Below are 12,862 nucleotides of genomic sequence, written 5' to 3' on the forward strand. Positions count from 1 at the left end.
ATCTCCAGTATATTATATACTTGAACTTTTCGCGTGGTGGAGTTCCAGTATAATATGCTGGAAGTTCATACACAGGTGCACCGATCTCCAGTATTATACTGGAACTTTTCGTGTTGCAGCAAAATAGTGACATTTTTTAATGACTTTGCAAACATAACTATTTTTGAATGATCGGTCCGAAAACCTGCTAGCCCGTGCTATTTTTACTAACAAGCCTTATTCATCATTTGGGCTAAAAGTCCAATGTTTAGATCCAGAGCAAATCCCAGTCCAGGTCCACGAAGCTACCCGTAAATGCCACTCCGCAAACCACCATTAGTACTACCACCAATCACCACCACCGCCGTTAACAACCACGGCGATAAACCATGCTGATCCAACTCCTCTCTAAACTAAACCATAAACCACCCACCACCACCACCATCCTCCTCCTCCTCCGCCGGAAAACTACCTCAGCTGAATACGTAGCCTCGAGAAACCGAGACCCCACTTTCGAAAAACTCATGGACAAATACAAAAACCTCTTCAAAGTCATCTCGATTCAAAACCTCATCCTCGGCACCACCACCACCACCAAGGCCACCGCCTCACCCCCCGCCGTGTCCGTCGACTTCCTCAACCGCTTATCTCAGCGCCTCCATCTCAACCGCGGCGCCACCCATTTCCTCCGTAAGTACCCCCACATCTTCCACATTTTCCACCACCCCACCAAATTACAACCCTTTTGTACACTCACCGAATCCGCCCTCAAAATCACCCAACAAGAAGCTGCAGCTATCAATGCTTCTTTACCACTTGTAATCAACCGTTTAGTGCGTATGTTGTCCATGTCAGTGACTAAAACACTGCCCCTTAGAGCCATTTTCAAGGTTTTTAGGGAACTTGGTTTGCCTGATGATTTTGAGGATAGTGTAATCTTGAAAAAATCTAATCTTTTTGCACTTGTTGATAGTGGGATTGAACCAAACACTCATTTATTGAAACTTGTTGGGGATGTAATACCGAAAAGTGAGTTAGTTGCAGCTGTTGATAGTTGGAGGGTTATGGAGTGTTGTAAAGAGGATGTTGGGGTTGATAGGAATGAGATTTTGTATAGTTTTAAGCATAGTTATCCACCAGGGATGAAGTTGAGGAGGAGTTTTAAGGCAAAGGTTAAGGAATGGGAAAAGTTGAAGTACGTGGGGCCGTACGAGGTTGTGGAGATTGGGGAGAAGAGAAAGAGTAAGATTGGGACGATGGAGATGGAGAAAAGAGCTGTTGGGATTGTTCATGAGTTTTTGAGTTTGACAGTTGAGAAAATGGTTGAGGTAGAGAAGATTAGTCATTTTAGGAAATGGTTTGGGATTGATTTGAATATAAGGGACTTGTTTTTGGATCATCCGGGGATATTTTATTTGTCTACGAAAGGGTATAGGCATACAGTGTTTTTGAGGGAGGCTTATGAAAGGGGATGCTTGATTGAACCGAACCCGGTGTATGAGGCTAGGAGGAAGCTTCTTGATCTTGTTATTTTGGGACGGCGTGGATTGTCTAGAGGTCACTCTGAGCCAACGAGTGTGAGACAGGGTGACGATGGTATTGACGAGTTGAAGACTGATTCAGATGAAGATTGAATGCAGGGATGCTTTGCAATTGCTAAAAAAACGCCAGTCACTATCTGAATGACCAAACAAATACCAGCTAACGAACCGAACCCCCACCAATAACAAAGGCCTGATGGAAAGGATCATAGAAAGTCAAGAAGCATTGAACAAAATGCTTAGCAGTGAAAATGGAGGTAAGAGTAGAGAACACGAGTTCTATATTGACTGATTCAGATGAAGATTGAATGCAGGGATGCTTTGCAATTGCTAAAGGCCTGATGGAAAGGATCATGGAAAGTCAAGAAGCATTGAACAAAATGCTTAGCAGTGAAAATGGAGGTAGGAATAGAGAACACGAAGTGCTGGATTGTTCATTTACTCTGAGGTAGATTTCAAATCTTTTGATTCAAACGCACAAGAATTGTTTTCGTTTAATTTCAGTTGGATTACAGCATTCTAGTCCGCGGATTTCAGCATATTCATGTAATTATGCCTCAAATACCAAACTAGTTAGGGACGGCTATATGAATCCTACATATCCATTCGACTCTACTCGGACTCATTTCATTCTTTTTTGGCTCATTTCATTACATCATATCCTTTTATACTATCAAAAAACTAAATTCCCTCTTTTCATGGCTCCCTGATATGTCTTTTAGAGGCAGAAATAAGTTAAATATATCTCATTTGTTCTGTACTGTATGATCATATGTTTCTTTATGTCTTATGATCAAGAAAACTAATCTATCACTTCAGGTCGGTCTAACTTAACTAAGTGAAACCCGACAGAATGCATAAAAACTAAGTGAAACCCGACAGAATGCATAAAATCTTATGCACATGAAACTCACGCACCAGACATGAATGCATGTCTTAGGAATGAAATGAAGGACTTCAGTGTTTAGGGACCTTTTAACTAATATGATAGGATGGTATGATTTGAGAGTTTGCATATATAGCAAGTTCGAGTTGACAAAACAGTCCATAGCAGTCATGTCGTGAACTTTCCCTGTTGGAAAAGAAGCTATAAGCTGCATATCTGGTCCATTGATTTTGTTCTATTTGTTAACTTCCAGGGAGATGAGTAACATCCATATTAGCAGAGACCAACTTCAGAGAGTGAGATGAATTATCCTCCGCATTAGCATAGAGGCTTGCGTTTGAGGAAATGAGGCCGAGTTTCAATTACTGATTACACTGTTATAAGGCTGCAAAATTTGCTGCTTTATAATGGATGACGTGGTAGCTGCAAGTGAATGTTGAGTATCACTGATACTTTAAGAGAGTTACTCGATTTAGAACTTGTGGTCTTTGGGTGAAGCAACACAGTCCGTAATGCTTGCAATGCCCTGCTTTTTGAACAATGCACGACTGTTTTTGATTGTTGCAAATCTATTTAGCCAAGCTGTTTTGGAACTTGTACAAGTTTTGTGAAGGTGGGGAAGCCAGCGAATGGAATCGGAGCATTCATTGTGTCATCTTGGAAAAAGAATTCCAAATCCTGCATGATCTGGGACCTGGAGACAGGCCAAGTGAAATGACGTATCTTGCTTGCTTACTAATTATCTTGGTTTCTTAGGCATTAACTGCAAGTTGTGTCGTATATTGCTCACAAGTTTCTGGGTCCGTGGTTTCTCCTTCTTTATGAATGAGTTGAGTTGTAAGCTGATATTAGTTGAAGAAGAATGTATATTAAATTTATGAAATTTGGTTTGGAAATTGGAATGCTGCACATATGGTACAGCCCAAGGAGTTACTTGAATTAGTCCCTCTCGTAAATTCATGCATTAAGCTTTCTTATCAACTTTTAGAAGTAGTAGAATTAAATTAAACAGTCACAAATTGCATTCCTGGTTCTTAGGATGCCAGATATAGTTAAAGCTTTTTGGGCCATATAATATACTGCACACAGCTTAGTTTCCACCTCAATGTTAAAAAGTAGAGAAACGTGCTAATTTCTTAGTTGAATTTTTTTGGCGGAGGTGTATGCAACAGGTGTTTTTACCTGAGCACTTAATGCAATATCTTCACCTTAAAGTAAATGATACGGTGAGGTGACAGTTCAATGAGCATTAATGCTTCTTTGGCATCAGAGAAGTTTCACCAAAACCCAAGGTAATAAATAATAACGACTGGCATACAAGCCCAACGGCAATTTAGGTGTCCATCTCCATGCACCAGGAATGATACTTTCATCCTTTGTTCTCTCTCTAAATACAAGTTCCATCATTAACCAGTGTTTGTTTCTTTATGGTATGTGGTTAAAATCCAATAAGCCCTCTACTAAGCTGGAACAATGGCAAACACATATGTGTCAACTTTGTTTAGTGCATATACAAAAATTATTTTGCATGCATATAATTCCAGACCATTAACTTTAATTCTTGAGTTGGCTGATAAAAAAAGTAAGCATTCAGGAAGTCGATAAAATCACTTGTTACTAGTTTTGAACCGTTGAATTTTCTCAAGACATGCCTTAGCTCTTTCCATGACAACATCAATCCTACTCCTCTTAGTACAACTCACAGGATCCAGCACTATTTTTTGCAGTTTCTTCTTGGGTTCTTGATTGTCTTGACTACCATAGCTTCCATTTTTCCTCTTCCTGTTGCTTGATGACTCTATTCAGACACCCAGCACAGAATCAAACATCAGCAGAGCAAAATAACAAAAGAATTGTCCTACGCAAACATAGGATTTTAAAAAAGTGCAAGAATGCCACAAGATTCAAGATTGCAACCTAAAACAATTTTTGAGCCACCTTAGCCACTACACAATGTTATCTTTGACACGATTGATATATTTACTAAAAAGAATTAGTTTAAATTAGGATAGCTATACAGTATAATTTTCTGACAAAAGGAATTTGATTGAACCCCACTTGGACCATGTATCTTCGCCCGTGCCCACAATTCTTTTGTGGGAAGGTGTGCATACATAGTCAAACTATATAAATTTTAAATATTTTCAACTATATGCATTAAGTTCGAGCTAAACGCAACTGGTTAAGTAGAATTCACTATCAAAGGAACATATGATAGCAAAACATAAAGAAGAAATAACCTTGAGTAGCAGCAGAGGTTGAAGGAACAGAATCAGAGTTGTTGGATTCAAGAAAAGAGATGAAGGATCTGAGCTCCAACTTCAGATACTCAAACTTGTTTGGGTGCTGATCTTCCAAAATTTCCAGTTCTTCTTTTGCTTGCTCTATCATATTTGCTGAACCAAACACATTCCATGATGTTGATGGCCATTCCATTTTTTCCTTTTTTGCTTAGAACTTTCAGGGAAATGAAAAGACAGAAGAAGAGCAAAAGCCGGAAAGTTCGAATTCATTAATAAATGAGTTTGTTCCTTTGTTTTTAAATCCAACTCCTCGTACAGTGTCAACTGACCATAAAGCGCGACATGAAAAGTTTTTATGTCCGTTTCTCGATATTATAAACGCTTCGTTCCTGTACCACTATGAAGTGGAGTGTACAATACATGCTGCATTATCTAATTTTACACCTTGGATATCATTAATTTATATTTAGTTTAATAATTAAAATTAAAACTCCTCCCATTCCATTTAAAGAATTAGTCTTTAGACATGTGCGTTGCACGTGTGTCCCGTATCAATATGTACAAATTTTTTAGAATTTATATATATCATCATATATTCTAAGTGTGAAGGCATGATCACGCCCAACTCTAGTCCTAAAAAGGATAAGCAGTCGCTGTAAATATAATCCGGTCTAAGAGTCCAGATTCGAATCCCACAGAGAACTACGGTTTCGCTATAATCGTTCAATATCACAAGAAGACAAACTCGAATAAATTCCTAAGTTAAAAAGATTAAGATTCTTATATCTAAATAATTAATTAACAAATTAAAGTAGTAAATTAACAACTAAAGATACTAAGTGTTGGAGACAAGATTAAGGAGGTCTAGAGTTATGATTTCCCCAATTGTCGGAATCCTTCCCGCTATGTTTCGTACAATTTCGCTTATGTATTCTCTACTGATCGTGAGCACTTTAGGTGACGTAATTCTCTCTTGAGCAACTACAACAATTTACTAGACATATTCTCTCAAACTACTCTAGCTTGCACTTATCACGTCCCAACCTCGGGAGGCGCGACCGGCGCTCAATCGAGTGAACCCAACTGAGCAAGCCTTTTGGACACTTTCTACCCAATTCACTATGATCAAGGAAACCATGCTTTCATTTATTTAGACAGTAGGAAAGATCGTACATGCAACATTGTTAGTTCATTTTATATTACAACCCTTAAACCATAGTTAAGTTTCCAAGACCTCATACATATACAGTTTAGAAGAACTAGAGTTTGGAATTACAACATAGCTCATTAATCCATCCAACACCCGTACATAACCCACACAAATGTCTACGGAACCTCTAAAGATACAAAAGACAGTTTTGATAATGCCGGCAACAAGGCCCCGACTATACCTCAAAAGTGATAATTTATAACAAAAGACATACTGCACAACTCCTGGAAGAAAAGGGGCTCACCAAGATTTGCTGAGTGGAGGATGCTCCGCTACCTACGATCGGTACTGTCTGCTATGGAGCCACTTACATCTTTTCAAAGATGTAGCGCCCCCGGCAAAAGGGACGTTAGTACCATGGAACTAGTATGTATAACTAAACACCATCTCGTTAGAAAGAACTATCATACAAGAACAAAAGAATCATAAGGATCAATCAAAAAGCTTTAAACGATCACCACATCATCAAATAAAAGGATCATATAACTTTAACATAATTTCCATAGCTTTAGGTTGGGGCATATAATACTGTTCATCATCATTCACAATACCACCGCTTTCTTGCGCGGAGTCCGATCACGACCCGATCGGCTAGGTTGCCTTATTTGAGACATGTATCTCAATCACAATCTCATTCCCACTTTCCGGTTTCAATGTCAGCACAATACCACCATGTGTGCAGCATGGCGCCCGATCACGGCCCGATCGGCTAGGCCGTCTTACCAAGACGTTGTTCCTTTTTCATTAATCATCTCATTTTAATCTTTATTTCACATATATTAGTTCATAGGCACTTGGGGCCACAATTATTACATCATGCTTGGCACTAGGCCACATTTCATAATTCAAGCTCTTTTCCCCCACATTTCACATCATTTCCACTTTCAACGTTAACCTTGCAATTTTAGATAATAGGCACATACAAGAGCAATTCCAGTTGTAAGCATAGAGAAGATTTCACATAGTTTGGCATAACAATCTCAGTTTAATCTTGACTTGAAGTCTAGGTATTTCAACACATGGTTCACATTTTTCACACATCCTTAAATTACCAAGAATAGTATATTGGACACATTGAGCACACCTTTCACGTATATATTTGCAACACCAATTCATGTGAAATAACAATCAATACATCAATCAAATTTCGGTCTTACAACATTTGCGTGGACACCAAAGGAGCTCAATTTCTAAGAAGAGGGGATTTTAGCCATACATACCTCAATAGAGCTTTCCTTAAATTCTTACAAAATTTCGGAACTCTTAGCAACTTCGATCTATTTTATGAGAATTACAAGTTGAACCAAAAATTAGAGAGATGATTAAGATTCTAGCTCATTTGAGTATATTATCAAGCACTAAGTGTGCATTGTGATTTTAGGACCTTTTTGTGAGAGGTTTTATCATCCTACACCCCATTTGTTACATTTTTAGCTCACAATCTCCCCATACCCTTTTATCAATCGTGCATGCAAGATAATCAATTCTTATACCCATGAATCCACTTGTTAATTACTCGTTTTAGTAGAAATTTCGAAATCAAAGATTAGGGCACAAGTTCTTACCTCTTAAAATGAAGGCTTAGTAACTTTACTTGATAATCTTCAAAGGTTTGGGCAAGGGTTGAATGGGGACTTGGTGAGGATCACTTCCTCTCTCTAGAATTCTTCTCTCACTCTAAATGTAGTAGAAAATAGCATAAAAGGGTTTAATGGGGTGTTTTAATGAGATGGGGCCGGGTTTTAAAAGTTAAAAAATAGGAGCCCTGACTCAATCTGCGGTCGCATATGCGACCGCATAACTGATATGCGGCCCGCAAAAGGGACCGCAAAAATGACCCTCGAAACTTGAACATTCTGCCCGGGTATACGACAAAAATGCGGTCCGCATACCTGTTCTTCGGTCGCATAATGCACCACAGAACTGCCCCTCGCAAAAATCCCAAGGAGGTTATACGACGACTATGCGGCCCGCATATCCATTATGCGATCGCATAATTTGGCCACATAGTTGTCCTCAAATTAGCCAACATTCTGCCTCACTCTGCGGCAGTTATGCAGCCCGCATTTCCATTATTTGCATAATGGGCCGCAGAAACGCGCTCTTCTGAAAAATATTTTTTCTTAACTTTTTAATGCACAGATCAATTCAAAAGGTCCGCCGCGAAGAATTTTATAAATTTCTAACACATATTCCTAACTTGGCACTACGTGATTTTGGGTTTTTGATTAAAAATTTCACGGGGCCTTACAATCTCTAATCTCACTTTTAAACCCGCCGTATTAATCTCTCATATACCTTAGGAGTGGCGTTAAATATGTAACCTTTCTCAAATAACACATAATAGATAGGCACAGTCAATCGATGACCATTCAATCAACTAAAATAAGTACGTAGTTGAACAAATAGATAAAATTAAAGGTTAAATTATATTAAAACATAACAAGAATTCATCGTCCAAGAGGTTCCATCAAAACTCTAGATAATAAATTATTTACTCATAATCGTATGTAAAACTACAATATTAAGAGTCATAAGAAATAATGAAAAATAGAAAGAATAAGGGAAAAAACTCGTGGTTGAATCTTCCTCCTTGCTCCTAACGTGTTCTCGCCTCCTTGGGTATTGTTTTACCCTAAAGTAGTGTCTCCTCCTTCAAAAGAACGTTCTATGATGTATATATATCAATTAGGGTTGATGTGGGGCGTCCTTGATTTCTCATAATTCGAAAAGAACACGCTGAATCGCGTGCTAGAGTTGGTACAACGCGCGACTTCTAGGACGTTCCCAGTTATTTCTTTTTTTCTTCTTTGTTCTTTCGCGTGCCAGGTCCAGTGCCAACCTCCATACTGCACTATTTTTTTGTTCATTCCCTAGGTCATTTCGTGCCTACTTTCATGTAATGCACCAATTGTGGCACGCTCCCAGGTCTTGCATCTCTACACTTTTTGCATCGAATCATCCAATTCTTGCCAACTTCCATCCAAATTCATTTTTACACACAATAAACATGTAATGAGCATATTATATGTTTATAAATATGTAATCTTAAGCAACTCACATAAGAAATAGTATGCAAAAATACTCAAAAACAAGGCCGAAGTGCAAAGTTAAATGATCAAAATATCCCTTAAAGCTAAGTGACATTTTTGCCCTTCATTTAAATACTACTCTTATGTCATTTTTGTACCAAAAGGTAAAATCATCTCATAATTAATTGGGTCTTTAATTCTCTACTACACTTTACATGAAAATGTAAAATACAATGTAACATATAAAATATTTTTGGAACTTGCAAAATATTTTTGTAATCCCAACTAAATTCATCTAATATCCAGTTGAAACTCTTTTAGTCATTTCATTTTCATAGTCTTGCCCATTAGTCTTAATTGGATAACTACTTAATGTATATGGTCTATTAAAAATATCTGGTGCTTTTTGTATTCTCAATTAAATTCATAGAATTTTTGCTTTGAGAACGTCCAGATAAAAATACTATTAATGATATTTGATAGACATAATATTCTATAAACAAACTAAAATATAGTAGTAATATTTACTGGCTAGCGCTCCTTGTATTATAAGAAAGACAAAGCCTGCCATTATTTTCGTCAGTGATATTAATATAACAAACTAACTTTATAATTTTGGGTTACATTATGAGTCTAACAAATCACTTGCTGATATGGATGACATATCTAATAAGTTCTTGAATATGGTGGTGCCTTTGGACAATCATTGGTGTTGCAACAAGTTAGAGGAGATGTTTGTGCCGATGAGAGTTTAATGACGTCTACTATAAAAATCAAGGAGCCTACGGGGCTAAGCATTTTTTTCTTTTGTGTTCAGATAAATATTTTTTCAGTATGATTTGTTTAGTTTTTACTCGAAGTATAGAGTTTTTTGCCACCCTGAATGTGTTTTGGCTTTTTGAAACAAGCTAATAAATACATCTAGATCACCATAAGATATCAAGAACTTATACTTCTTTCTTTAATTTTAGTCGCTCAATATTTTTTTTGATAATAATGATATAAATTTTTTAAATTTTCATATTCATTGATATGGATACACGCGTAATGCGCGTGCCCAGAGACTAGTATATATAAAAGAGGAGAAAAGAATGCTGCCATGGCACCTCTTATTATCCAAGATTCATCTTTGTCTTTTTCCTCAGATTTTTGCTTTTTGTTTCCTTCATTTTGAGACTATTTCTCCTCGTTCTAAGTGATAAATTATTTTTTCATTTTTGTATCCCACGTCCATTAAACACTCACTGCTTTACCAAATGTAACGTCAATTGTATTTTCTGTTGATATACCCACGTTCACTCCCCACCTGAGTACTTCATAATCAGGTCTTTAGACCAAAAAAAACTGAAAAATCACATTTTTAGATGTAATAAGTTACTGTTATAAATAGAATTTTATTTATGGTGAATGTCTATATTTAGAGAGATTTTAGGGTTTATTACTTGGTGGCTAAGTCACCCTCTCCCTATAAATAGAGGGTTCTATTCCATTGTAATTCACCCCAAAATTCAATAAGAATTCCTTCTCTCTCTTTCTCTGCAATATTGCTCTTGTTCTTTTATTGTTTTATAACACGTTATCAGCATGAGACTCTAACCAATTGAGTAGAGACTAAAATGATGAACCATTGGGTTTTGGATTTGGAAGCTAAGTCGTAGGATGGAGAGACTAATCAACAATTTAGATGTATTTGACTCATCCTGTCGTGGAAATTCATTCCCCATGGAAATTAATTTGGTGTGATGAGTTGCATTCTGTGAGGATAGCAAATTGACAAATCCAGATTTTTCAAATTCGAAGGATGAGATATATTTGATCAGTTGCTTTTGTGCTAATTGCATTGAGCTTGGCAAACGGGATTAAATTTTGGATTTAAGACAAGTATTTTACTTTATTTTTCTCTTTTAAATTCTTGATATTTTATAATTTGATTTTATATACAAGCAAAGACAAGTTTGATTTTAACTCTAGTGGAGTTTGTAAGAAATTATAACCACCTGAAGTGGAAATTTCTATGCCTTGCCATGATCAAATTCATGTATGACTGTGGGCAAAGAATTGGAAACCCGTCCCATTGAATTTGCTTCATTCTCATTCCCTTAAGAGAATGTGGTAGCAATATGTAATAAGTCTGAAAGAAGACAAAATAACCGTGAAGGTATCAATGAATGCGGACGTAGCAATAGACGAAATTATAATTGTCATCATTATGATAATGAGAATAATAAGGATTCTCAAAATAATTCTTCACTCAGTGAAAGTAATATTTGTCATCGATTTGACATGAGATTTTATAAAGCACATACAGATGACTATGGTCAATTCATGATGTGAATGTGACAACATCTTATTTATGAATACATATTCATTCTTGGAAGAATATGAACGTGCTAGTGGTAGTAAATATACCACACTCACCTCTAGAGGGAGGTTTGAGATGATATAAGAAAACAATGCCATTATTATGGCATGAATGGTCATTGATCACGTACCTATTGTACGCCAAAATATTTTGGTAATTGTATGGGGTCAAATTCTGCCCACTATGGTAAGCAACGACCCCCGACTAAGAAATAGCCGAAGTAGAGGGGACGACCTAAGAATGTCAGAGCGAAAGTATGCCCTTGAGTCTCGTCGTCTCCTCGAAAGCACGTGACCTATCCCTGTATTATTTTATTATTTTTTGAGGGGATTCTCTTGTTATATAAAGGAGAATCTCAATGTTGTAAAGGGGAGATATTTTCAATAATAAGCTATCTTTTCTTTCTATTTCTCTCTCTCTCTCAACAAGCTTTCTCTTACTCTCTTTCGAATATCCAAGTTGTTGAAACAATCACAAGCATAATACATATTTCTAGGTCTAATTATATTCGATTACGATTTACCTTTGATTCATTTTGATTGTTTTCGCTTACAAAGTAATTAGTATCTTTTGAGTCAAACATATATAAGGCAGAATGACCTAGGAGACACTTGTACTTGTTTCAGATTATCATCCCGGTCCCACTCCATAAAGTTTCATCCAGACACATCAAAAACAAAATTTTTAAATCTCTTCGGATTCGTGTGATGCTCACTTGCTTGACGTGGATGACATATCATCATCCACACCAGATTCTATGCCAAAATAATATTATTTAACAAAATTTTAATTTCATAAAAAAAAGAAAAGCAAAAAACTACAATTAAAGAAAAACCCCTCCTCCCTTCTTCAAACCCACCCACTCAACCTTCTTAAAAGAATAACGCCACCTGCGAGCCATGGCTCCTCCACCATGAATACCACCACCACCTCCTTCACTCCTCTTATAAAGAAAGTCATCTATCCATGAAAAATCCTCTTGAAAAATACATGAGCAGAGAATTAATTTTTTTGAGTTTTGACTTATTCCACTACCCCAATTTGGAAGTGTTGTGAAAAAGTCTGAAAGCTTAGGCCAACGGAAAAAAATGGAGGAGCCATTGAGAAGAGGAAGATGAAATAATGGAAGAAGAAATACACACCAAGAAGAAAATCTAATGGAAGAAGGGATGAAGAAAGATGAAGAAAAAGGGAAAGGGAGCGGATTTGAAGAAGAAGAGGGGGGGGGAGGGGGGGGAACGAAGGGGGAGGGTAGATATGCAGAAGAATAGAGAAGGATGGAGGGGAACTAGTAGTATTTTTTTATTTATTTGTTTTTTCATTTTATTTTTTTAATAAAGAAAAATTATCAACTCACTCACCGAATGTGCGTGTAAATCACTCATTTTGTCCACTTGAGCCATATCAATGCATCATAAGCTCGGTCAACGGTCAGAATGGTTTAAAAGTCTTATTTTGATCAATTTGAGGTATTTGGATGAAATTTTATGGAGTATAGGGACCGGGATAACAATCCGAAACTAGTACAAATGCCTCCAAGGCTATTCTGCCTATATAAAAGTCTACAATTTTACATGTATTTTAATAGTAAATAAAAAAATTTAAAAAA

The 12,862-nt window shown here is 36.9% G+C and overlaps 2 protein-coding genes across 2 annotated transcripts; one reads left to right on the top strand and one right to left on the bottom strand.

Annotated features, from left to right (window-relative positions):
• The first annotated feature begins 253 nt into the window (after positions 1–253).
• On the top strand, positions 254–3,345 carry LOC109237561 (protein ROOT PRIMORDIUM DEFECTIVE 1). Its single transcript, XM_019403881.1, has 3 exons — positions 254–1,602; positions 1,818–1,968; positions 2,660–3,345. Exons 1-2 carry the CDS (start codon positions 369–371, stop codon positions 1,826–1,828), a joined length of 1,245 nt encoding a protein of 414 aa, XP_019259426.1. The 5' UTR covers positions 254–368; the 3' UTR covers positions 1,829–1,968; positions 2,660–3,345.
• A 661-nt stretch (positions 3,346–4,006) lies between these two features.
• LOC109237555 lies at positions 4,007–4,896 on the bottom strand. Its single transcript, XM_019403874.1, has 2 exons — positions 4,647–4,896; positions 4,007–4,204 (listed from the first exon to the last, which is right to left on the bottom strand). The coding sequence occupies exons 1-2, from the start codon at positions 4,840–4,842 to the stop codon at positions 4,014–4,016; spliced, it is 387 nt and encodes a 128-aa protein (XP_019259419.1). The 5' UTR covers positions 4,843–4,896; the 3' UTR covers positions 4,007–4,013.
• Between the last annotated feature and the right edge of the window lie 7,966 nt (positions 4,897–12,862).

This window comes from Nicotiana attenuata, unplaced genomic scaffold, assembly GCF_001879085.1.
Source record: "Nicotiana attenuata strain UT unplaced genomic scaffold, NIATTr2, whole genome shotgun sequence".
In the NCBI taxonomy this organism is placed as follows: domain Eukaryota; kingdom Viridiplantae; phylum Streptophyta; class Magnoliopsida; order Solanales; family Solanaceae; genus Nicotiana; species Nicotiana attenuata.